The sequence below is a fragment of the Panonychus citri genome, unplaced genomic scaffold (assembly GCF_014898815.1).
Source record: "Panonychus citri isolate SS breed McGregor unplaced genomic scaffold, ASM1489881v1 Contig00136, whole genome shotgun sequence".
Taxonomy (NCBI): Eukaryota; Metazoa; Arthropoda; class Arachnida; order Trombidiformes; family Tetranychidae; genus Panonychus; species Panonychus citri.
The window spans coordinates 1,588,542-1,614,817 of NW_026515541.1; the positions used below are offsets into that span (position 1 = coordinate 1,588,542).

At 31.9% G+C, this 26,276-nt stretch overlaps 5 protein-coding genes across 5 annotated transcripts; 3 read left to right on the forward strand and 2 right to left on the reverse strand.

Moving 5' to 3' along the window:
• The first annotated feature begins 145 nt into the window (after nucleotides 1-145).
• Nucleotides 146-966, forward strand: LOC128392245 (uncharacterized). The gene is made up of 2 exons (XM_053352239.1): nucleotides 146-437; nucleotides 523-966. Exons 1-2 carry the CDS (start codon nucleotides 272-274, stop codon nucleotides 720-722), a joined length of 366 nt encoding a protein of 121 aa, XP_053208214.1. The 5' UTR covers nucleotides 146-271; the 3' UTR covers nucleotides 723-966.
• Nucleotides 967-1,368: 402 nt separating this feature from the next.
• LOC128392476 (uncharacterized) lies at nucleotides 1,369-2,826 on the reverse strand. The gene is made up of 3 exons (XM_053352502.1): nucleotides 2,814-2,826; nucleotides 2,330-2,581; nucleotides 1,369-1,901 (listed from the first exon to the last, which is right to left on the reverse strand). The coding sequence occupies exons 1-3, from the start codon at nucleotides 2,824-2,826 to the stop codon at nucleotides 1,729-1,731; spliced, it is 438 nt and encodes a 145-aa protein (XP_053208477.1). The 3' UTR covers nucleotides 1,369-1,728.
• Nucleotides 2,827-3,665: 839 nt separating this feature from the next.
• Nucleotides 3,666-4,604, forward strand: LOC128392251 (uncharacterized). The gene is made up of 2 exons (XM_053352248.1): nucleotides 3,666-3,955; nucleotides 4,041-4,604. Exons 1-2 carry the CDS (start codon nucleotides 3,790-3,792, stop codon nucleotides 4,238-4,240), a joined length of 366 nt encoding a protein of 121 aa, XP_053208223.1. The 5' UTR covers nucleotides 3,666-3,789; the 3' UTR covers nucleotides 4,241-4,604.
• Nucleotides 4,605-4,991: 387 nt separating this feature from the next.
• On the reverse strand, nucleotides 4,992-8,302 carry LOC128392199 (uncharacterized). The gene is made up of 4 exons (XM_053352181.1): nucleotides 7,438-8,302; nucleotides 7,052-7,375; nucleotides 5,725-6,060; nucleotides 4,992-5,259 (listed from the first exon to the last, which is right to left on the reverse strand). Exons 1-4 carry the CDS (start codon nucleotides 7,748-7,750, stop codon nucleotides 5,087-5,089), a joined length of 1,146 nt encoding a protein of 381 aa, XP_053208156.1. The 5' UTR covers nucleotides 7,751-8,302; the 3' UTR covers nucleotides 4,992-5,086.
• Nucleotides 8,303-19,938: 11,636 nt separating this feature from the next.
• Nucleotides 19,939-25,382, forward strand: LOC128392477 (probable serine/threonine-protein kinase vps15). Its single transcript, XM_053352504.1, has 4 exons — nucleotides 19,939-20,497; nucleotides 23,109-23,115; nucleotides 23,216-23,421; nucleotides 24,514-25,382. The coding sequence occupies exons 1-4, from the start codon at nucleotides 20,035-20,037 to the stop codon at nucleotides 25,155-25,157; spliced, it is 1,320 nt and encodes a 439-aa protein (XP_053208479.1). The 5' UTR covers nucleotides 19,939-20,034; the 3' UTR covers nucleotides 25,158-25,382.
• The last annotated feature ends 894 nt before the right edge of the window (nucleotides 25,383-26,276 follow it).

Genomic DNA, 26,276 nt, shown 5'->3' on the forward strand with positions numbered 1-26,276 from the left:
TGAACTGTATAATTAAACTATTATGATACACGTAATTAATGTTTAGATAAAACCTTCTGAATAGACATGGAAAACAGAGTGTTTTTACAAAATGCAACATATATTGTTCCAGTTAGTTAAATTTACACATGAATCAATCGTTTTTACTCTTATTTTGTAGATAAAATTAATTTTAAATAAGAATTATTTCCCGTTAGTAAAAGGAAACTCTAACAAGTGCATCAAAAACTATTGTGTTTCAGTTTTTTAAGATATATTTGATATCATAATTATGGACTTGAATATAATCCCAAATTTCACCTTTGTAGTTGTATGTTCGACTATTTTATCAATGATAGGTGGTAATATCAGTTTTCAGTTGTTGCCCACATCTGATATTACTGTTGGCTCTAATCAATATGGTGGTGGATATGGTGGTGGGGCTGGTGCTGGTGCTGGTAAGTCCTATTTGTCTTGATTTAAACTGCTTTGACGCTAGTTCTGATTCTAATCTTTTTGCTGATAATTTTGTTGGTGACAAAGCCCGTTATACGGATGATACCTTGAATTTTTCTTCTGGTTCTGGTTTTCAAATTAATGATAAAGATACGAAATACTATAACTATGACGATGATGGTGACGATGAAGATAACAATGGCGATGATGCACCGATGGTGAACGATGTTGGCTACCAAGTTTATAAACTAAATGTAGAACTTAAAAAAGTATTACCTGAGTATTGACAGCCAAATGATTACTTGATTCTCCTTATGCTTATTTATCCTTATTTGCATTTGGCAAACATTTTTAACGATATAATCATGATTAGAGTGCTAGATGAACCACAGCATCATTTCTATGTACCTACGTTATAACGTAAGATGTCGATACCTTCAACATGCCGTTCATCACAATTTTATTTACTCATTTTCGTCTGAAAGGTTTGCATTAAATAATATTTGAAGACTTAAAATGAAAGTGAACATCTTTTGCCTTGTATCGCGATTAACAACAAGTTCAGTATGAAATGATTATTATGTTTTAATATAGTACATTTACATGAATATCAGAATTCGTATAAGATAAGTGAGTTTTACTGAAATCACCTGAGTGCTCATCTCAGTTAAATTTAACTGGAATGAAATTTGACAAATGTTAATTTCGAAAACCCCTTTGATCATCGAAACCACCCTAATTACTTGTAATCTGTAAAACACACTGTAGCAACAAATATAACACCCAAAGATAAAAATTCGAATTCGGAAAAGTTCATGATGAGATCCATTCAATCAACTGAGATAAATAATTCGATAACTTATTAAGCTTTCACTTTTAGTAAAAAAGTTTACTTTTAGTAAAGCAAAAAATTTTCTGCAAGTTTCTTTTGCTAAAATAAAAATTTATCAAACGGTGTTTAAATTTAACTTCACTCAGTTAATGTTGATTGGATTTACTTTTAAATGAGTTTTAGCTGTTTAAATATACCAATTGTACAGAAAATGATTAATTAAGCTTTGATCGTTGTTTTTAGGAACTTTGAAATTAAAACGACAGAAATGCGCCGTTAGACATGAAATGGTCTCATAACTTGGGTTAAATTGATTGAGAATCCTGAAAAACAACAGCCTTTTGCATCTCATGCATTTTTTGTTTGTAAAAAAATACTTTTATTATTAAAAACTTGATCGGTTTGTTAACAACAATTGATTTTTGTTCGGCTGTTTAATCAAAACTATTAATAAATTGACTTTATATTCCAAATCCTTCTTCTTCCTCTTCCTGGTCCATCGCGTATCTCGATCGGTACCCAAGGCTCATGATAATATAAAAGAAAAGCATAATCGACGGAATCATGCCAACTATAAATCCCGTTATACTTGGTCTTTTAAATTTGTAATCAGCGTATTCTCGAGATGATGTTGCTAGTTTTGTTTCAGAAAATTCAATCAATTAGATGTACAGTTTATTCACAACCAATTCTGTAATATGGATGATCAACCATTTTCAATGTCACATTAAGAATTCACTTTAAATATTATTGACTTTAGCTATCTCTTTGAAATCTAATCATTATTAAGTAGACTCTTATTGTGATTAATTAATTGATTAGATATTTATTTTTTGATTCTTTCTCTCTTTCTTTTTTTTCTTTTCATTTCCTCTTTCGTACTTTACAAGTCGATTAATCGATTAGCTTTAAATCTAACCATTCGTCCATCTCTATTAATGCGACAATTTATTCATATTGATTTGTTGATTGATTTCTGACTAATGGAAATGTTAACATTGAAATAAGGTAATATCCAAGTCAAGGTTAATTGTTTACTTGATTGGTGATTAATTGACTTACCGATAACTTGAAAAGACATTGAATCAATTTGATCAGTGTTGATTGTTGTTAAATTGTTTGAATAGCAAGTGTAAAGTCCACTTGCATTTCCACTATTGATTGTTATCTTTAAGATGTCCAAAGTTATGAATGTATTAATTGATTGGTGGATAATTTGATAGTCAATTTCATTGATTAACTGATTTGATTGCGGTGATAACAGGTAATCATTATCATGAAATATACAACTATTATTATTTATATTAGAAAACACTTACAGGTAGATAAAAACGTTTCAGATGTGTTGATAGTGATTCTGGTGATGATGAGGGTGGTGATCCAAGGGGTGAGATGAATTTAGCCCTTTGTATTTGGCACGATAGTACAAATTGTTTACAAAGATATGGACACAATAGAAATCATAATGTTGCCGTAATAATAATTTTATATTTGTTTCTAACAAGGAGATAATAATCTTGATTAAAGTGAAATTCTGTTGACTGACAATTCTGCGCCATAATAAGCTTCAAGTTATCATCATGTTAGTTTCAGAGATTGCGTTTGGATACGAGAAAATTTCAAACAAATAGCTGAGTAAGGAAGAAGAGATGTAGAATGCTCATTGGAAGGATAACTTTCCTTTCTCTTTCTCTCTCCCTGAATTCATCTCCATCTTTCAGAAAATTCATGGAGTTCAACCTTATAAACGTATCACCAGATGGAAACACTAAAACTGTGTCTAACCAACATAGTTAACTGTTCCAATTTAACTAAATGAATTAATTTACATATCAGTCAATAAATTTAACTCTTGTTTTGGCAAATAAACGAATTTTCAATAAGAATTAATAACTAACCGTAAAAAACTATTTAAACTAATAATAACTAACAAAGGATGAGACCTTTCGAATCGTCATAAATATCGAACCATCATGAATTTTTTCAAAAACTTTAAACTCGACTTAAATCAACCAAAGATGTTGTATTAGAATTAGAGATTGTAAGAGTCTTTGTTAGGGAAGAGGGAAACTCAGCATTAATCGAGGGACCAATTTCTAATTTCGGAAAGACAGTAAAAAGGGCTATGGCGAGTACTCAATTCCATTTTCAGCCCGCAACATCTTAATGTTTTCACATGTCTGAGTTACGATATATGATCTGTTCGAATTAATTTACTTTTCACACTTACAACGCGAATGATTGTTGTGCTTGAACTGTATAATTAAACTATTATGATACACGTAATTAATGTTTAGATAAAACCTTCTGAATAGACATGGAAAACAGAGTGTTTTTACAAAATGCAACATATATTGTTCCAGTTAGTTAAATTTACACATGAATCAATCGTTTTTACTCTTATTTTGTAGATAAAATTAATTTTAAATAAGAATTATTTCCCGTTTGTAAAAGGAAACTCTAACAAGTGCATCAAAAACTATTGTGTTTCAGTTTTTTAAGATATATTTGATATCATAATTATGGACTTGAATATAATCCCAAATTTCACCTTTGTAGTTGTATGTTCAACTATTTTATCAATGATAGGTGGTAATATCAGTTTTCAGTTGTTGCCCACATCTGATATTACTGTTGGCTCTAATCAATATGGTGGTGGATATGGTGGTGGGGGAGGTGCTGGTGCTGGTAAGTCCTATTTGTCTTGATTTAAACTGCTTTGACACTAGTTCTGATTCTAATCTTTTTGCTGATAATTTTATTGGTGACAAAGCCCGTTATACGGATGATACCTTGAATTTTTCTTCTGGTTCTGGTTTTCAAATTAATGATAAAGATACGAAATACTATAACTATGACGATGATGGTGACGATGAAGATAACAATGGCGATGATGCACCGATGGTGAACGATGATGGCTACCAAGTTTATAAACTAAATGTAGAACTTAAAAAAGTATTACCTGAGTATTGACAGCCAAATGATTACTTGATTCTCCTTATGCTTATTTGCATTTTGCAAACATTTTTAACGATCTAATCATGATTAGAGTGCTAGATGAACCACAGCATCATTTCTATGTACCTACGTTATAACGTAAGATGTCGATGCCTTCAACATGCCGTTCATCACAATTTTATTTACTCATTTTCGTCTGAAAGGTTTGCATTAAATAATATTTGAAGACTTAAAATGAAAGTGAACATCTTTTGCCTTGTATCGCGATTAACAACAAATTCAGTATGAAATTATAATAATTACCTAATAATCCTTGTAATCTGTAAAACACAATGTAGCAACAAATATAACCCCCAAAGATAAAAATTCGAATTCGGAAAAGTTCATGATGAGATTCATTCAATCAACTGAGATAAATAATTCGATAACTTATTAAGCTTTCACTTTTAGTATTCGTAAAAAATTTTCTGCAAGTTTCTTTTGCTATTAATAAAATAAAAATTTATCAAACGGTGTTTAAATTTAACTTCACTCAGTTAATGTTGAATGGATTTACTTTCAAATGAGTTTTAGCTGTTTGAATATATTAATTGTACAGAAAATGATTAACTAAACTTTGATCGTTGTTTTTAGGAACTTTGAAATTAAAACGATAGAAATGGACTGAAATACACCGTTAGATATGAAATGGTCTCATAACCTGGGTTAAATTGATTGAGAATCCTGAAAAACAACAGCCTTTTGCATCTCATGCATTTTTTGTTTGTAAAAAAATAATTTTATTATTAAAAACTTGATCGGTTTGTTAACAACAATTGATTTTTGTTCGGCTGTTTAATTAAAACTATTAATAAATTGACTTTATATTCCAAATCCTTCTTCTTCCTCTTCCTGGTCCATCGCGTATCTCGATCGGTACCCAAGGCTCATGATAATATAAAAGAAAAGCATAATCGACGGAATCATGCCAACTATAAATCCCGTTATACTCGGCCTTTTAAATTTGTAATCAGCGTATTCTCGAGATGATGTTGCTAATTTTGTTTCAGAAAATTCAATCAATTAGATGTACAATTTATTCACAACCAATTCTGTAATATCGATGATCAACCATTTTCAATGTCACATTAAGAATTCACTTTAAATATTATTGACTTTAGCTATCCCCAAAGAGTAGAGAATCACCCTACTCTTTGGCTATCCCTTTAAAATCTAATCATTATTAAGTAGACTCTTATTGTGATTAATTAATTGATTAGATATTTATTTTTTGATTCTTTCTCTCTTTCTTTTTTTTCTTTTCATTTCCTCTTTCGTACTTTACAAGTCGATTAATCGATTAGCTTTAAATCTAACCATTCGTCCATCTCTATTAATGCGACAGTTTATTCATATTGATTTGTTGATTGATTTCTGACTAATGGAAATGTTAACATTGGAATAAGGTAATAGCCAAGTCAAGGTTAATTGTTTACTTGATTGGTGATTAATTGACTTACCGATAACTTGAAAAGACATTGAATCAATTTGATCAGTGTTGATTGTTGTCAAATTGTTTGAATAGCAAGTGTAAAGTCCACTTGCATTTCCACTATTAATTGTTATCTTTAAGATGTCCAAAGTTATGAATTTATTAATTGATTGGTGGATAATTTGATAGTCAATTTCATTGATCAACTGATTTGATTGCGGTGATAACAGGTAATCATTATCCTTAATCCAGATAATTTGATTTGATTGTTTGGTTTCCAATAAACAGGCAAGTTTAACCTCCTCACCTATCACATATTCAACTTGAATTAAAATATTTTTACCCGATGATAAATTAGGCGAAGCTGTGGAAACAATTTGAATTGAGAATAATTAGCTAATTGTTGATCTCATTCAAGATGTTATGGGTTTTGGTAAAAGTTAATTACTAAATATTTGATTTTCTTGGTGATCGATTTTGGTAAATATTAATAGTAACCCAATGATGAAGGTTAATTGTTGTAAATCTATTAATAGGATTGCTGTTGTTCATTCATAGGACTTTCAATGATTAGGCTATAAAGTTAATTGTGTCAAGGTTGAGGTTAATTGTTGACGTAATTTGAATATAATTGATAAAATTTTCAGTTCAAATCAAGTAATCGACATTTTATAAATTCACCATCCAATCACTTGGCGGTCATTCAATATTTTGGGTCATGGTCAGTCTAAAATTAGCTTAATGATTTAATTTCACAATCGCATATTAATCTAATCAAAGTTAATGCATAAATTTAAACTAGATTAAACCCTCAATGATAGTGACAATTTGAGGCAATAAACAATTGTAATAATTGATTAGCAGACTTAATCTTATTGCTTGACCTCTTCATTGAATTGAATCAATTTTAATGATGGATTAGATTGAAAGTTTTTTTCGTAATTAATAATCACAATCAGCAGCAATATAAATAAACATAAAGTTTACCAAGGTTACAATGTTGATTCAATTGATATTTAATCAATTTATTGTAATGATTATTATCATGATTAACAGCCAATCAATCAGAAGGATGCTATTTCAATCAAATAGTTATGTAGGAGTCCTTTCAACAGAGCACGAAATTTAGCAATCAATAAGCAGTAATCAACGATAAAAGATTAATTAGAAACTAGATTAGTATAAGTCCATAACAACAATTGGGTAAAAAAGGACAATCGAACTTAGGAATTACCAATTAGATGATTTAGTGACAGTTAGAAAATTTTAAATGTGGTTATTAGGATCAATTAAAAGATAGCCAATTGTGTTTGCACTTGATTTGATTCTAATCATGTAAAAATTGACTAACTTACATGGGGTAACAATTATAATCTCCTGGTAATTTTCATCTTCTAATTGATCTGAATTAATATTGTTATCGGCAAGATTATCGTCGTTCAGAGTACCGATTGAATCATTTTCTGTGAAATCTTCACTATCGAAAATGGTTTTTCTTCGATGTTTCGTCGATTTTAGAAGTGACCTATCATGTTCATTTAGTTGATCATCTACAATATCGTCGTCATCAATTTGATTAATGGTCATTTCTTGGCAACTAATTAATTCACCTTTCATACAAACAGCATTAACCGGAGCTAAAGGTGATTCCTTGAAGGATGGATAAAATTTTCCAGACACTAGATTTTCAATGAAAGTAACAATTAGTTATCCAATTAAACTTTCACTCAACTTGGTTTACCTTTAAATAGTGTTTTAAATCTATGAGAGTTATCCATTGACTCGGTGAAACATAAACTATTTTGATAATCACTGGATGAATTGGTTAATCTAATCCGACAACATGTTGAGTTAGTTGCATCTTCGGATGAAGTGTTGATATCAAAAACATTGAGCACTTTAGGCGATGAAGATGAGGATGAAGATGATAAGGATAATATTGAAGATGAAGACGAATCAGATTCACTTTCATCTAGAATACAAATCCAGCCATAGATTAGATTAGGATTTATTATCAAAAGAACCAGTAAGATTGTCAAGAAGATCCAACTCATGATAAGATATTGAAATTATTTCTAATAACAAATAGTACGAATAAAGATTTACAATGATAATCAAAACAAATTATCTGTCCAAGTAAATTGTTGATAAAAACACTTTGGTACATCGGTTAACGTACATCGGTATAAGTTTCGGTAACTGTTGAAAACTTTTCCTTTTCCCAATAATTTGAAGTAAAATGAAAACTATTTCTTTTCAAAGAGAAAGTTTCAATTTCATTATTATTTTACATCCCTTTTCATTAGAAAAATAGTTATATCTAGACGGTTATAATCAACTTATTCAATTGTTGATAATCAACACTCATAAAAGTAAATTGGTAAACTTTAACACTCTATTTTCAAACAAATTCAGTGTTGAAGTTATAATCAAAATCATCCTCATGACAATATTTGTAACAACAATAGAAACCATGAGAAATAATAATAATAGCTCAGGTAATTGTCATAATAATCATCATCATGATGACAAAAATTCACTGATAATGACCGAGACCTTGATATCAGTGGTCATATTTCTGGAGTTGTTTGAGCAGATACACAAAAATTTTCTCGTCTCAATCGTTTCGTCAACAATCAACTTAATTGTTGTGATATTCATATAAACATGACTCCCTCCCTACTTCTCTCTCTCTCTCTCTCTCTCTCTCTCTCTCTCTCTCTTTCTCCATTTATTTATGTTTCCAACTCCTTTGATGATGATGATGAGGGAGTTATAACGATCGAGCCTGAAAAAAACATATTCATAAACAATAAGCAGATTGAAATGTTTCTATGGTGATTAAAGTTACTATTACAATGTGATTAAACTTAAAGGTAACAATGGTAATTCAGTTTTGTTGTTGTTGTATCACCAACACACTCTCAATAAACTAATTGTTGTTGTTATTATTAAAATTGATTGTCATCATTGACCTTGTGACAGCTTAATCACGGTCAGGGTCATTGTAGCATTGAAAAGGAAATATTTAAATTTGGTTTAAATCTAGTCTCATAATAATACATTATCAATGTCTCCATAAATGTATTTCTGTGTTAATCTTTTCAGAGTTTGGTCAACAATTTACTGATTGTCATAGCAAATAAGAGCAACGATTTATTTTCAATCTAATGTGCATTTCCCTGAGCTTAACATGCTGATAATTATCATAATGTAAACTAAACCTTTAATTAGATGTTTTAATAAGCAAATTAACTAAGAATAGTTTTAACTAACTGTTTGCTAGATAATTGAGATTTTCCGGTTTCCTTGATTAACCTTTAATTATGTTATCATTTGCTTACTGGGAGTTTTGATATTTTTTACCTGGCTAACAATTAATTGTTACATTATTTAATTGTCTTTGATTTTACACATAAATACTTACAGGAGTTACGGTCAATTGATTATGACAATCTGATAACAAATATTTAAACAGATTGAACAATTAATTTGGACCATATAATATTTCATACAATTTATGACGTGACTTGGATTTTAATCTAATATTAATGATATTATTTTAATAACTATCAAGGTAAAACTTTTCAATTCACTCGCAGTTTACTTGCGTTGGGATTTAATTGACTCCCAGTGATTGACATTTGATTTGGTTTAAATCACTACTGAAACTGTTAATTGTCACATCCATCAAAATTAATTTATTACTCAAATTCAAATTGATAAACCAATTGGTTGTTTTTCAACAGAAGCAAGTCTTCATAATGAAGTGTGTATCATTAATTGATGATTCCAATTGATTTGATCACGAATACAATTGTAAAATAATTCGGGATATAATGTGTCTGGAACTCAACAATTAAGAAAACAATTAACCTTGTACCTTGCATATTGATTAGTTCACCAAATATTTATTAGTTTTGATATTTTTTTTTCAACTCCCAGGATTTTCAATTCACCATCATGAAGTTCATTTGTAAAATTCATCGATTACGATGAATTATATTGTACTATGAGTTATTTCAATTCCATCATTTCTAATACAGTCAACTACCTAAAACTGAAGCTTTTTGTACAGTCGATTTAGAAAGCAGAAAAGTCGAATGTGTTTAAATTAATAAACTTTTCGATAAAAAAATATTGATTTGAATATTTTTTATGAGATTTAATTAAGACAATCAGGCTGCTTCCAATTAAGAAAATGAAGGCACGAATTTGTGGTAAATAAATGGAAATGAAATAAACTTACCTTTAACTTTGATCGCGATAAACAACAATTTTGGGTTTTTATGTTGATTGTGTTTATACAGCAAAAAGGTACGAGTTGGCTGAGTTTTGCTAGAATCACCAGAATTATAATCTAATTAGTTTTATAAAAATAAAATCAACATTATCCGTTTAATGGAAGATAATTAGTTAAATTTACACAGCAGTTGATTAATTTTACTCTTAGTTTGTCGGAAGTTTTCAACTTATTTTATTTTCCATTAGTTAAAGTAAAAATCTAACAAGTTTATCAAAAACAATTAAAGTGTCGATTGATTTAAAAATCTAATTATGAATTTGACTAAATATTTAAGTTTTGTATTTGTGATTGTATGTATTTCTGTTTTAACGATGACGAGAGCTCAGAACGGCTCTTCATGGGAGATTCCATCTACTACTGATTATAATGGGTTTTCTGCTATGGTTGGTCTAGGTAATGATGCGGAGGATGACCTCATGACGATCATTAATGAATTGAAAAGTTCTTTGAACCTTTTTAGTGGAAAGTCTCCTAAGCTTTTGGTTCAAGCATTCAAAATGGCCTTCGCTTCATCTGTGGCCGAAATTGCAAATTCTGAGCCTGCTATTGCAGGTTTTTACAAAACTTTGATTGTTTTTATCAAAAATTCATTGAAAATATTAACAATGTTATGAGTATTCATATTAGGTAAACAACAAAGTAATGGGCAAAATTTTTTTGGGCTCAAATTTACCTTGATCGCCAAAAGAATATGGATTTTTAATTAAGCAATATCATATCATTCAAAAGCTTAGATGCTGACCTTTAACAATATATATAAAAATTTGCCCTGTATGATGATTAGTTTAATTATATTAATAATCAAATTTTATCATAAATGCTAGATTCTCGATCTTTTTGATCCACCGGCTAATATTTCAAAAATCATTCTATTTTTTGGAGTTGTAACAATTGAGATCAATAGACATTCAATCCAAATTCAACTCAAAAAGTACCTTAGTAGTCAAGTCAGACTGAATGATTCTATTGTATATTGACAAAAAACGATCAAAATTAATAATTTTGACATGAAAAAGTAAGAAAAAGAAACCGGAAACAGAAGTAGTGAGTCTCGTGCCTATTGAATGAAACACGTAATTATGATAGATAATTTATGAGAATAGAAAAAACTAGTTAGTCGAAAGATCAGCTATTAAATATAACAAGAGATTCTAAATAAACTCACCTTTGTTATTAACAAAATAAAATCAACATTATTCTTTCAATTAAATATAATTAGTTAAATTTACACACCAGTTGATCAATTTTACTCTTATTAGTAATTTGGTAGTAAAAGAGATGTCAACAAATGTTATTTTTTATCAGTTAAAGTAACAAGTGTGTAAAAACCATTAAAGTGTCGATTGATTTAAAATCTAATTATGAATGTGTCCAAATATTCAAGCTTTGTCTTTGTGATTATATTTATTTTTGTTTTAACGAGGACCAGAGCTCACTACGATTCCCCATGGTCGAGTCTTCCTATTATCATTCCGGTTGATGATCTAAGAAGAGAGAAAAGAGATGATGATAGTATGACCCCCATTAATTTAGTGACAGATTCTTTGGACCATTCCGCGGGAAATTTACCTAAGCTTCAATCTTTGGACCAGTCCTTTGCTCAAGCTGTTGCCGAAATTGCGGTTGCTGATGTTGGTGGAGGTTCTATCAAGCCTGTTATTGACTCTATCACAAAACCAAACGACGTTACCAATTTTGGTGGCGGTTATGGAGATCAGAATGGTTATGGAAGCAACGGGAAATGAGCTGGTGGTTTAAAGCTACTCGGTTACAGGTTCAACCCAAATTGAAATCAAAAAGTGCCTTCTCAATTAATAGTTTATAGAAGTTAACTGAAATAAAAGATTTTATCGAGCACTAACAAAAAAATATCATCAAAATTCAATAATTTTGACTTGAAAGAGAAAAGAAACAGATTTGAGATGAAAAAGTGAGAGGAAACGGAAGCGGTGACTCTAGTGTCTATTGCATTCAATAATCACTTTACTTGAAAGAGTAAAAAAATACAATTATTGCGTATTAATGTTAATTTTGCGGAAAATGTGACCTGGGACTATCTTTGTGTGAAAAGTTGAATGGATTCAATTTCTGATTGGAAACAGTATTTATCTGAGTTTGTTGCAAACTTCAACGATTGTTTCAATTAAGCTTTCAGTCTTTTTTGGCCCAGAGTCTGGTAAATTTGTTTGGTGTGTATGGAACAAGTCTCTCAACGATTATTTAAAGTGATCTGCACAAATTGAACTGACATTTAATCGCGATAAATAACAATAACAACCTGATATTTAATTGTTTGAACAGATTGAACAATTAATTTAGACCATGGATGATATATCATTTCTGACGTGACTTGATTTTAATCTGATAATAGTGATACCATTTTAATAAGATATTTTTTGTATTAATATATGTAATGTAAATTTGATTTTAGAGAAAGAAAAACCAAAGGATAAGAAATCCTCTTTCTCTTCCTCTTTCATTATTTCCTTTTCTCTTTCTTTTCCACTTTCTTTTCCCTTTCTTTTAATTAATTTCTCTCTCTATCTCATCCTACAATTAATTAACTAATTGTTAATTTTAATTTTGATTTTGATTGTGATTATTGTTGTTGTTGTTAATTTTATTTTTGATCAATTGTTGTTGTTGTTTTTGTTAATTTTGATCAACAATTAATTTGATTTAATTGTTGATGTTGTTGATTAAATTTGATCAACTAAAATCAGTTAATCATTAGCTGATGATGGTGATGATTCAAATGATAATTTTAAAATAAAGATTTAATTGAATTTAAATCAGTTTTGATTTAATTAATTAGTTTCTTTTAGGAATCGAATTGGCTATTCCCATGGAAGTGAATTAATTGGAATTCATATTTTTGTGCTGTGTTATTATTAATTGTGAGGACAGTGAGCGTACGCTCCTGACCAAGAGCAATTAATAGCTGTTGCTGAAAATTCTGGCTGAACTGTTTTCCCCGCTGAACATTATTATTAATTATAAGGATAGTGAGCTTAAGCTCCTAACCAAAAGTAATTAATAGCTGAAATTCCGACTGCAAAGCTGTACCACCGCTGAAACCCCATATTACTTTATAAGTCGACAGGATAGTTATCTGTCTGTGATAATCTTTCTGGTCAATCTATTGCTGTGATTTAAATTAAATAAAAAAGAAAATGGCTGATAATCAACTAGAACAACAAGGTGATTCAATCTCATCTTTTCAAGAAGAATCAATCTCGTCTCCTCAAGAACAATCTTATTACACTCAACGTATCTACCGACCTCGATTAAAAATCTTCACTGGATTGAAACAAAATGTTTCAATAGAAAACTGGATCAAACTCTTTGAGTCTGCTGCTAAACGATACAATTGGTCAGAGGAAGAAATGCTAGATCTTCTCGGTGAATATCTCGATGAAGACCCATTGGACTTTTATCTCTGTGAGAGAGATAACTCAACTTGGCTGGATATGAAAATGAAACTGATCAATCGTTTCGGTATAAAAACTGTTGAACCAATTCTCGAATTTCTCCATCTAAAATTCGAACAGTGTAAAGATGTCGTCGATTATTTTGAATCGAAAAGACGATTAGCTAATAAGGCTGGTGTTTCCGAAGATCACGCTGTTACCATCATGATTGATAATTTAACTGGAAAATTACATGATTGTTTCCTTGGACATCGAGTGAAAACTTACGATCAATTCTTCACCATTGCTAAAACCGCTGAAAGTCAACTTGCCAGAAATAACCGTGGCCAATCAAGTCAACAAGGTGCTAATCATTTTAACCCTCATCGTAATCATCAAAACGGTAAACATCGAGGTAATGATAAAAGACCTTTCAACAACCAACCCCGAGGTCAAAACACCAACAAACCCTTCGTCAAACGTCCGCCCCGAAATGCTTGTTGGACTTGTATCAATAATGGTAAACCAGATCAGTACCATTGGTCTGAAGATTGCCCGATTAAAAAAGGAAATCAACCCAAGGTCAATTTCGTCCAAGCTGATGATTCTAATTCCAATTCCGCTGTTCCCAATCAACCACAAAATTTAAACTAGTTGACAGACTTGAAGTCAAACCTTCTCACCTCCTCATTCCTGGTTCCGTCAACTCTACTCCGATTGCTGTCCTTTATGATCCCGGCTCCAACATCACCCTGATTAACCAATCCACCGTCGATAAATTAAAATTAAATCAATTAAATTTAACTGTTCAAGCTTTTCTACTATAACCGGAGAAGGAGAAATTTCAAGTCTTGCCAAATTAGAACTATCCATTGGATCATTTTCCCATATTATTTTTGCTTATGTTACCAATTTACTCTGCGTTGATCTACTTCTTGGTTTGGACTCAATCTGGAAGTTCAATCTTAAATGTGATTCAAATTATCAAATTACTCAAACTGCTGGTGCTCCAATCGAGCCAACAACAATCAAGCTGGTTCCTCTTCCCATTAAGCTGAATGACAATTTCTATTTGGATCTGAAATCCAAGCTAATTACTGCTGATCAGGTTTATGCTGATAGTATCAATCCCGCTGTGCTGAAGCTGTTAACAAAATACAAATGGGTATTTGCTGAAGGTAAATTCGACATGGGCCAATTAAAAGATGTCGAATGTATTGTTGAATTAGACACTGAAATCCCAATCAACTCCAAACCTTACCGTACTTTACGTGAAGACAAAATTGTCGCTGAAGTAAAGTCATTGCTGGAAGCTAAGCTGATCCGTCCATCTCATTCACCTTATGCTTCACCTGTTACGTTAGCCTTCAAAAGGGAAGACAACGACAAAACCCGATTCTGCATCGATTATCGTAAACTGAATGATAAGATGCTTGCTGACAAATATCCAATGCCGAGGATTGAAGACATTATTGATTCCCTCTACGGGAGTAAGTTCTTTAGTGTTTTCGATATTAGGTCCGGATTTTGGCATATTAAAGTCCGAGAGAAAGATATCCATAAGACCGCCTTCGTCACTCAACACGGTCATTACGAATGGTTAGTGATGCCGTTTGGATTGAAAAATGCTCCTGCTATTTTCCAGAGATCGATCCGTAACATCCTAGAGAAACATCAGTTGACAAAATTCTGTCACAACTACATTGATGATATCATTGTTTTCTCTTCATCTCTCCAAACTCATGTTGACCATCTCTCTCAACTTTTTGCTGCTGTTTCTGCTGAAAATATCAAATTGAACTTCGAAAAATCCAAGCTGTTCCAGACTAAAGTCAATTATCTTGGTCATTCTTTATCTCATGATTCCATCCAACCTCTTCATTCAAATATCGATTCCATTCTGAATCTTAAACCACCTAAAAATGTTTCCGAGGTTCGCCGATTCCTGGGTAAAGTAAACTACAACCGTAAATTCATCAAAAATATCACTGAGATTCTGGACCCAATTCATCGACTATTAAGAAAAGAAACTAAGTTCAATTGGACCGCTGAATGTCAAAAATCATTTGACCAAATCAAAAATTTATTCACTGCTGATCCCGTGCTGAAAATGTTTAACCCAAATGCTGAGCTGATCCTAGAAACTGATGCTAGTCGAGTTGGTCTAGGTGCTGTGCTGAAACAACCTGATGATGATAAGAAATTACATCCAATAGGTTATTTTTCCAAAAAGTTAACTAGTTATCAAGTTAACTATGCTGTTACTCACCTTGAATGCCTTGCTGTTGTAGAAGCTGTTAAATTCTGGCACCACTATTTGTATGATCGTAAATTCACTGTCATCACTGATCACGTTGCTTTGAAAGCGATTCACAAAATCAAATTACCAAATAGTCGGTTGTTCACCTGGTCACTCTTTCTGTCACAATACGATTTTGAAATCAAATATCGTCCAGGTAAAGAGAATGCTGAAGCTGATTATCTCTCACGAGATCCTGTAATTGCTGAACCAATTGATTATCCATTCAAACTGGTGAATTTTATCAACATTGCTGAACTTAAAGCTGAACAATCCAAAATTGCTGATATTGATTTACAAACCGCTGATGAAACTGGAATTTATTATAAAGTTGATAAAAATGGTAATCGAAAGGTAATTCTACCTGTTTCCCTAAGGCATAAGCTGATGGATACTGTTCACCAACAATTTGGTCATGTTGGGATCAGAAAAATGATAACAATAATAAGCTGGAAATACACATGGTCTAAATTAACTGAGGATGTGGTTAATTTTGTAAAGAGCTGTAATCCATGTCAATTGGGTAAAACAAGAAGGTCTAAACTGATTGCTGAAATGGGACACTTTGGTCCTGCTGAGAGACCACTCCAAATAATTGCTGTTGATACTATCTGTGGCTTAGATCGATATGGATCTAAGAAACGTTACATCCACTTTGCTGTTGACCATTTTACCAGATTTGTTTGGGCTAATGCCTCAAATCACCAAACCGCTGCTGAATTTATATCACTTATCAATAAAGTGATTGCTGATGGAAAACCTGATACCCTGCTGGCTGATAAATTTACCGCTATAACCTCCGCTGAATTTGCTGATTATTTGGCCCGAATGAATATTGGAATCAAGTTCATTCCCAAATCTTCCCCACAAAGTAATGGACTTTGTGAACGTGCTGGTAACACGATCATCGATAGGATCCGAATTAAAATGATCTCTAATAATTATCGCTATGGCTGGGCTAAGTACTTACAACGTACTGTTTTGAGTATAACCATACTCCACATGCTGTAACCCAATTTACTCCATTCTACCTGTTCAATGGAAGTAAACCTGAACACTGTGATGATATCCAATTTCCCGAATTAGATGAAGCTCGTGCACAAGCTTTCAAAATTCAATGGACCATCATCAACACAATGCTGAACTTTTTAATCATACACATGATGATTACCAATTTGCTGACAATGAAATGGTTTACATGAAAAACCTTGCTGGAATTAACAGGAGGAAACTAGACTCAAGAAGCTGTGGCCCCTTCCGAGTTATTGATAAAGCTGCTACCAACATTTATAACATCGCTGTCTCTGAATCACCGCTGAAAATTGAACAAGTCCACTCCAAACATCTTATGCCGATATCCAAACAAAAGATCAACTCCGACCAAACCTGAATTAATTATTTCCGCCGCTGAATACCCTTCCTTTAATCATGAGGGTGGGGATGTAATGTAAAGTTGATTTTTAGAGAAAGAAAAACCAAAGGATAAGAAATCCTCTTTCTCTTCCTCTTTCATTATTTCCTTTTCTCTTTCTTTTCACTTTCTTTCTTTTTAATTAATTTCTCTCTCTATCTCATCCTACAATTAATTAACTAATTGTTAATTTTAATTTTGATTTTGATTGTGATTATTGTTGTTGTTGTTAATTTTATTTTTGATCAATTGTTGTTGTTGTTTTTGTTAATTTTGATCAACAATTAATTTGATTTAATTGTTGATGTTGTTGATTAAATTTGATCAACTAAAATCAGTTAATCATTAGCTGATGATGGTGATGATTCAAATGATAAATTTTAAATAAAGATTTAATTGAATTTAAATCAGTTTTGATTTAATTAATTAATTTTCTTTTAGGAATCGAATTGGCTATTCCCATGGAAGTGAATTAATTGGAATTCATATTTAGTGCTGTGTTATTATTAATTGTAAGGACAGTGAGCGTACGCTCCTGACCAACAATTAATAGCTGTTGCTGAAAATTCTGGCTGAACTGTTTTCCCCGCTGAACATTATTATTAATTATAAGGATAGTGAGCTTAAGCTCCTAACCAAAAGTAATTAATAGCTGAAATTCCGACTGCAAAGCTGTACCACCGCTGAAACCCCATATTACTTTATATATATTAATAATAACTATCAAAGTAAAACTTTTCGAGAAAAATCAAATGAAAGTCCAAACTTTTCTCTCATAGGTTAGTATTATTCTGAGAGAAAGCCCTTTTGATCTTTAGACGATAATTGAGGTTCCAAATGATGGTTGTGTTTGCACAGCAAATAATAGTTTCATACAAAATAAAATCAACGTTATTTATTCTGACTGTAATTAGTTAAATCTACACATTAGTTTATCAATTTTACTTCTTATAAAAGAAATTCGCAATAAGAGTGATTTCCCATTGATAAAAGTCTAACAAGTGTGACAAAAACTATCATCATTGAATTTGTGATTTTAAACTGTTTTTAGCTAATTGGAAAATTGTATCATGAATTTGACAAAATATTATAAAAGTTTCATCTTCACCATTATGTTTATAACTGTTTTACCGATGACAGGAGGTGAGATTGGATATGGTCCGAGTAAGAGTGACGGTCCCAGTGTTGCTTTAGCTAGTGGAAGAGGTTCTGCCAGTATTGGTAAAGCTATGGATATGGCCTTTCCTACTGCTGTTGGGGACGCCATTGCAAATGAAGGCATGTAACATTATGGTCAATAAAAAACTCTAATCTGATAAATGTATCTTCTCTATTAAAGGTAAAACAAATCACAAAAACACGATAAGTTTCATCTCCGGAATAAAAGAAAAGCAATTTAGATGAATTTGAAGTTTTCCAATTGTTAGTAATATTTTCGTTGAAGATGTTGGTGGGCAGTTTTTTCGGACTCTCTTTCATCGAGAAGTATTTTGCGTTCTCTTTCGAATTTAGCGACCAAAACTTTCTCCTTTTCTGCGAGCGCCTTTTCAAGTTCTGTTCTTCAAGTTAATTACTTGTTTGTAACCAATTGACAATTTCTCCAACTGGATTGTATGATAACCGCTGCTTTAGTACACCATAAGTGTTGATAATGACGACGAGAAAGTAAATCACGGGCTAAGCTTTGTAATCTTAGAACAGAAGATTTTATCTTGATATAACGTCGACGACACATCCAACCTTTTATATTTCGTTGTAAGATTATTGCACATTCTCGAAGCCTTTCGGTTCGTATTCGTTCATGTAAAGCAACCCGACCAGAGCGGAAGAAGATCTTCGTTTTACCAGGTGATGTTGTTGAATCAGCTCGAACTAATTTCCTTGATCATGGGACTATTGTTGATGTTGTTTATGGTTAAATATTGGCACATATTTTGACAAACAAGTTGACAAAATCACGACGAGGTCAAATTACCTGCTTCAGATGAGTTTAACATTAAAAAAAAAGATTCAATTTAACATTAATGAAAACTATTAATAACTCTCGTGTCTATTGTGTGCAACAAAAACTTCTATTAATACAAACAGTCTATTTTCTTAGATGTACAAAAGTCAATGTGATTCAACTTTTCCGAGCTAAATCACAAGTGATTATTGAATTTGTAAAAATTCCCTCTCAGCCATTAGATTTGCGAGTTTATGAATATTTTATAACAATTAAATGGTGATTTATGCTGTGAATGCTGTGAAATGATGATGAATTGCCGCATTTCTAGGAAACAAACAAAGAGAGAGAGAGAAAACATATTAGTATTAATAGGTGAATAGGTAAGTGACATCCAAAGACTTTCAATCGTTTTAACAGTGATGTTCGAATGTAAAAAAGTTTCGAAAAGATTTAATCAGATTGGTAGATATTATCAACAGTCATGGAGTTGATGGAGTGGAGTCAACCACCTGATTCAGTTTATTAAGAATTAGTATCTGTGGTCGAAATTTTGGCTTATGGTGTTTATGTTGTGTTTGACAAGGCTCTGATTAGTGCTATCAATTTGAATAAAAGTTATGAAGATCAATTGTTCATCTTAATTTTAATCTAATCCCAGGTAAGATCTTTCTAGAAAGAAAACGAAAATGAAAGAAAGAGAATGAGAAAGAGACGGAGGGAGGAAAGCCAAAGGTGAGATACGATCACGTTTCTCAAAATATTCCAACAAATTTAGCAAAATAAAATAAACATTAATCGTTTAATTGAATACGATTAGTTAAATTTACACACCAGTTGAACAATTTTACTCTTACTTTGTTAATGAGAGAAAATTGAACAAAGGTTATTCTCCATTAGTTAAAGTAAAAATCTAACAAGTGTAAGAAAAAATCATTAAAGTGTCGATTGATTTAAAAATCTAATTATGAATTTGACTAAATATTCAAGTTTTCTCTTTGTGATTATATGTATTTCTGTTTTAACCATGACGAGAGCAACAAACGCATCTCCATGGTCAAGTCCATCTACTAGTAATAATACTTTAGATGGGTTTAATGCTACAGCTACGGCTTTGGTTCGTGCTCCATATAATGATAAAGATGACTACATGAAGACCATCAATGAATTGAAAAGTTTTTTGGATCTTCCCCAGGGAAGGTCATCTAATAATCAGTTACAAGCAATGCAACAGGCCTTCGCTTCATCTATTGCCGAAATTGCGGTATCAGAGGCTTCTGATGGCAGAGAGGCTGCGATTAGTTTTATTAAAAAATTAATTGAAGAAATTAATAAAAATAATGATGCCTTGTCTGCAGCTGCTGCGATTACGGCTGCTCCTGGTGATTTATGGTCCGGGGAACTTTGGAGGCTATGGGCAAGGTGTTCCAGTTGGTGCCTCTAGAGGCTATGGTCAGGTGGGTTACGGGGGCTATGGGCAAGGTGATTCTGCTAGAGATGGACCGATCTCGGATTTTAGTCAGATCGATTTATTGTTTCGATTTCTTTGAGAAATCGATCGATTTCGATCTCTAAAATTCAAATTTCGCGGGCAAAAAAAACAAAATTTTTTTCTATTTTTACTACAATCTTTTTTTTTGTTTAACTAATTTCTTAATTTGAAGGTAAATTCATTGTTTAAAATCCGTAATTTTTCGATTTCTGGCCTAAAGTCACATGTTTTTGCAGATCGATCTCTCAAAAGTTGAGATCGATCGATTTCTCTGAACCAAAAATCGATCGCGATCGATTTATAAATCGGATCGGAACATCTCTAGATTCTGCTACTGCTGCTGCTGGTGGTGGTGGTGGTTATGGTAAGGGTGCTTATGGGGATAAGAACACGGATGGAGGCAACGGGAAATGAGCTGGTGGTTGAAAATCTACGACAATAGATGAGAACTCAGAATGAAATGTAATGAAAATTGAGATAAATAAACAATTCGGTTAAAAGTTCAAACAGAATTCAACTTAAAAAGTATCCTCTCAATTGATAGTTAATCGAAGTTAATAAAAAGATTTTGTTGCACGTTAACAAAAAACGACAATCAAATTTCAATAATTTTGACTTGAAAAGAAAAAAATTTTGGTCGGAAAAAGTAAGAGGAGAAAAAGTGGAAACAGAAGTAGTGACTCTCGTGCCAATTAAATGCACCACACACTTTCCTTTCTAATCCGGTAACATCTTAGTTATGATCGCACTGGTGTGGCTTAAATTAGATTAGCCAATGAGAGGCGATCAGTGTAAAATTTGGTTTGATTGTCTCAGGCCCTCCGGGCCTTTTCTTCATTAATTAACCCGTTTACGAGTGACACCTAACCAAACCTAACCTAACCTAATCTAACAAAACAAAACAAGCCAAACAATTAGTTAATTAGTTACATTAATTAGCTCAGTAATTTAGGTTTCAACTTTGCCGCTAACTTAAGCCACACCAGTGCGATCATAACTAAGATCTTACCCAAAGAGTAATATAAGAAGAGACTGCGATCTCCTGAAAAGAGAGCTGTTTGGGGATAAATCTCACGAGAGTCGCCACTGTCGTTTTTCTCTTTCTTTTTCCCTTTCTTTTTCCTGTTTTGATTTCCTCTCTTTCTTTTCTCTTTCTTTTCGCAAAAAAATTGGTTAAAGCTTTTTAAATGTTTTTGAGGTCATTTTTCAACGAGATTTTGGTCTATTAAATGTTAAATTCAAGCTCAATTAAAATCTCGTTGAAAATGGCCTTAAAATCATTCGGAAAACTTTACACAATTTAGTTGACGAAAAGAAAGAGAAAAGAAAGAGGAAAACGACAGTGGCGACTCGCGCGAGATTTATCCCCAAACAGCTCTTTTTGCTGTTGATCGCTCTCTCTTCTTATATTACTCTTTGATCTTACCTCTAATCCTTGATGTAAACAAAAGTCCGTGTGTAGATTCAACTTGAATCTCATCCAATCTAATTAGTGACAATTAATTATTCAAGATATAGCTGAACTTTAAGTAGTAAAAGTTGTGAATTATTCAAACGACTCGACCATTCTAACGATTTTAATGTTGGTGCAAACTAATTATTTGGAAATTGATTTGCCTTTTTTTTACCAGAGGCCTTTACATTTAAATGGATTGAAGAGAGAGTGACATTCAAAGGCTCTCAATCGTTTTAACAACGATGTTCAAATGTAAAAAGTGTCGAAAAGATTTAATCAAATTGGAAGATGTTGTCAACAGTCATGGAGAATCAGCTGATGATGATTCAGTTTCATGTAGTCCCGAGAATTGGTATCTAAATGAAGAGAGTATCAATTCAATTACTTGGATTAAGGATCAAATTGATTGTTCGTTATGGACCAAAGGTAAATTAAGTTGTCCTCACAAATGTGGAGCTCGATTGGGATCATTTAATTTCATTGAAGGTCTTCGGTGTAATTGCTCAAAATCAATTGTTCCATCAGCTCATATAATTAAGAAACGTGTCGATTGTCCATCACAATTGATCGTTGAGATACTAAAATGAAATGAACAATTAAATTTGATATAAACAATAATTAACATTGGAAACCAGGAATACTTTTAATTGTCCATTAATTTCATTTGCATTATCAGGCACAATCATTATAGTGAAATTACAATTCAATTTTACACTTTTTCATCATTGACCTTTTTTTAATTGAAACTAATCAGAATTCAACAATACTTGAAATCATCAATGTTTACTGGTTAATTTAATATCTTAATCACCATTTAGGTAAATAGAGATATTAATAGTTTAATATCATTTAACTGATTATCGTTGATTTAAATTGTTGAACAGATACTGTCAATAATTTATTTGTAACATATTTACTGAAGACAATTAATTGTTGGTTATGTTAATGTCTTTGTTGTTAATTATTGAGGATGTTGCGATAATCAACTTTTTCTGTTTCATAAATGATAATTAATTAAACAATTTTTTAGATTATCATTTGATTTTTTTTTAATTCACTGGGTGTTTTATATCACTTTTACACTTTTAAATAGACAAGAGGTAAGAAGTGATTTACATTTGATAATATTAATAATTAGTAAATCTAAATTGTTACATTGAAAATTGGCAATAAGGCAACTAAGATTTTTAATGATTTTAGGGGAAATCCATCTAATCATATGGTACAAGCAATGCAACAGGCCCTCGCTTCATCTGTGGCCGAAATTTCGTTATTACAGGCTTCTGATCGAAAGGCTGCATTTAGTTTTATTAAAAAATTAATTGAAGATTTTAATAAAAATAATGATGCCTTATCTGCAGATTCTGCGGCTATGGCTGCTCCTGGTGGTTATGGAGATAAGAACAGTAATGGAGGCAACGGAAGATGAGCTGATGGTTGAAAATCTACGACAATAGATGAGATCACAGAATGAAATGTAATAAAAATTCAAATAAATAAACAATTTGGAATAATCGAAGTTAATAAAAAGATTCTATTGTACATTAAATTGTTTTAACAACGATGTTCAAATGTAAAAAGTGTCGAAAAGATTTAATCAAATTGGAAGATGTTGTCAACAGTCATGGAGAACCAGCTGATGATGATTCAGTTTCATGTAGTCCCGAGAATTGGTATCTAAATGAAGAGAGTATCAATTCAATTGAGCTTTTCAGTCTTTTTTTGGTCCAGAGTCTGGTCAATTTGTTTGGCGTGTATGGAACAAGCCTTGAAATGACTATTTTAAATTATTCAATTCAAATTAAACTGACTTTACATTCAATCGCGATAAATAACAATTACAACCTGATATTAATTGTTTGAACAGATTGAACAATTAGTTTAGACCATGGATGATATTTCATTTCTGACGTGACTTGATTTTGAATTGATATTAATGATACCATTTCAATAATATATTTTTATATATTAATAATAACAATCAAAGTAAAACTTTTCGATAAAAATCAAATGAGAGTCCAAACTTTTCTCACAATAGGTTGATATTACTCCGAGGGAAAGCCCTTTTGATCTTTTGACGATAACTGAGGTTCCAAATGATGGTTGTATTTGAACAGAAAATAAGATAAATAAAGTAATTAATTAGATAGTTGAGTTTTACCAGAATCAACTGAACGATTATCTAACTGTTAATAGTTTTATGCAAAACTAAATCAATATTATTTTTTTCTAATTGAATGTACAATTAGTTAATGATATTTGATGAGTTAAAAGGTAACTTCTTCCACCAAACAAGAGTTTATAAATAAAGTTACCTTCGTAATTAACGAAATAAAATCAACATTATCCGTTTAATTGAGGACAATCAGTTAAATTTACACACCCGTTGCTCAATTTTACTCTTACTTTGTTGGGAATCTTCAACTTATTTCATTTTCCATTAGTTAAAGTAAAAATCTAACAAGTGTATCAAAATCATTAAAGTGTCGATTGATTTGTAAATCAAACTATGAATTTGACTAAATATTCAAGTTTTGTCTTTGTGATTATATGTATTTCAGTTTTAACGATGACGAGAGCGCAAAACATATCTCCATGGTCAAATCCAGCTACTAATTTAGATGGGCTTACCCCTGCAGCTTCGGGCTGTGCTCCATGTAATGATGAAGAAGATGACTTCATGACAATCATGAATGAATTGCAAAGTTCTCTGAATCTTTTTAAGGGAAATCGATCTAATCATATGGTACAAGCAATGCAACAGGCTTTCGCTTCATCTATTGCCGAAATTTCGTTATCGCGGGCTTCTGATGGCAGTTATCGAAAGGCTGCATTTAGTTTTATTAAAAAATTAGTTGAAGATATAAATAAAAATAATGATGCCTTGTCTGATACTGGTGCTGCTGCTGTTTCTGCTGCTGGTTGTGGTGATGCTGCTGCTGCTGCTGCTAGTGGTGGTACTGGTGGTGGTTTTGGTGGTGGTACTGGTGGTGGTTTTGGTGGTGGTCGTGGTGGTGGTGCTGCGGCTGCTGCTGCTGCTGCTGCTGCTGCTGCTAGTGGTGGTGGTCGTGGTGGTACTGGTGGTGGTTTTGGTGGTGGTGGTGGTGTTGACTTTGGTCGATGGGATTATGGAGGCCATTGACAAGGTGTTCCATTGCCTGGTTCTAGTGAATGTGGTCAGGGTAACTATGGAGACAAGTAATGGAGGCAACGGGCTGGTGGTGGAAAATCTACGACAATAGATGAGAACTCAAAATGAAATGTAATAAAAATTGAAATAAATAAACTATTCGGTTAAAAGTTGAAACCAAATTCAACTCAAAAAGTATCCTCTCAATTGATAGTTAATCGAAGTTAATAAAAAGATTCTATTGTATTAACAAAAAAACAACAATCAAATTTCAATAATTTTAACTGGAAAAGAAATTTCAAATTTCGAATTATGATCAGAAAATATAAGAGCTAAAAAGTGGATGTTGGGTGCATAAAACACTTTCCTCTGTTTCTCTGGTGCAAACTCAACAACTCTGCAACTTCTCACTGAGAGAGAGAAAAGATAAAGGTGAGAAACAACCAGGGTTCTCGAATAAATATTCCAACAAAATTAACAAAATAAAATTTATAAATCGTCATTTATAATCGTCGTCGTTTATAATTTGTCAAATTTTCGGCGATACAAAAAATTTTGTTTTTCGCGCGGTTTTTTTCTGAAACCTTTTCTACCTTTGACCTTGACGACTTATGTGCATATCAACAAGGTCTATTCTATGGTACCAAACACATATTATCTGAACTTACAAGGCTTTTTTTATTAGACGAAATCGGGAGTTAATAAAAAAACACCCTCTAAATAAATTACTCGGTTAAAAATTCAAACCAAATTCAACTCATAAAGTATCCTCAAAATTGAAAGTTAATCGAAGTTAGTAAAAAGAGTCTGTTGAACGCTGATAAATTTCAATAATTTTGACTCGAAAAGAAAGAAATTTTGATCGGAAAATGTACAGCAAGAGGATAAAAAGTGGAAACATAAGTGTTGACTCTCGTGCTTATTAAATGCATCACAAACTTTCCTTTCTGATTCTTGATGTAAACAAAAGTCAGTGTGTAGATTCAACTTGAATCTCATCCAATCTAATTAGTTACAATTAATTATTCAAGATATACCTGAACTTTAAGTAGTAAAGGTTGTGAATCATCAATCAACTCGACCATTCTAACGATTTTAATGTTGGTGCAAACTAATTATTTGGAAATTGAT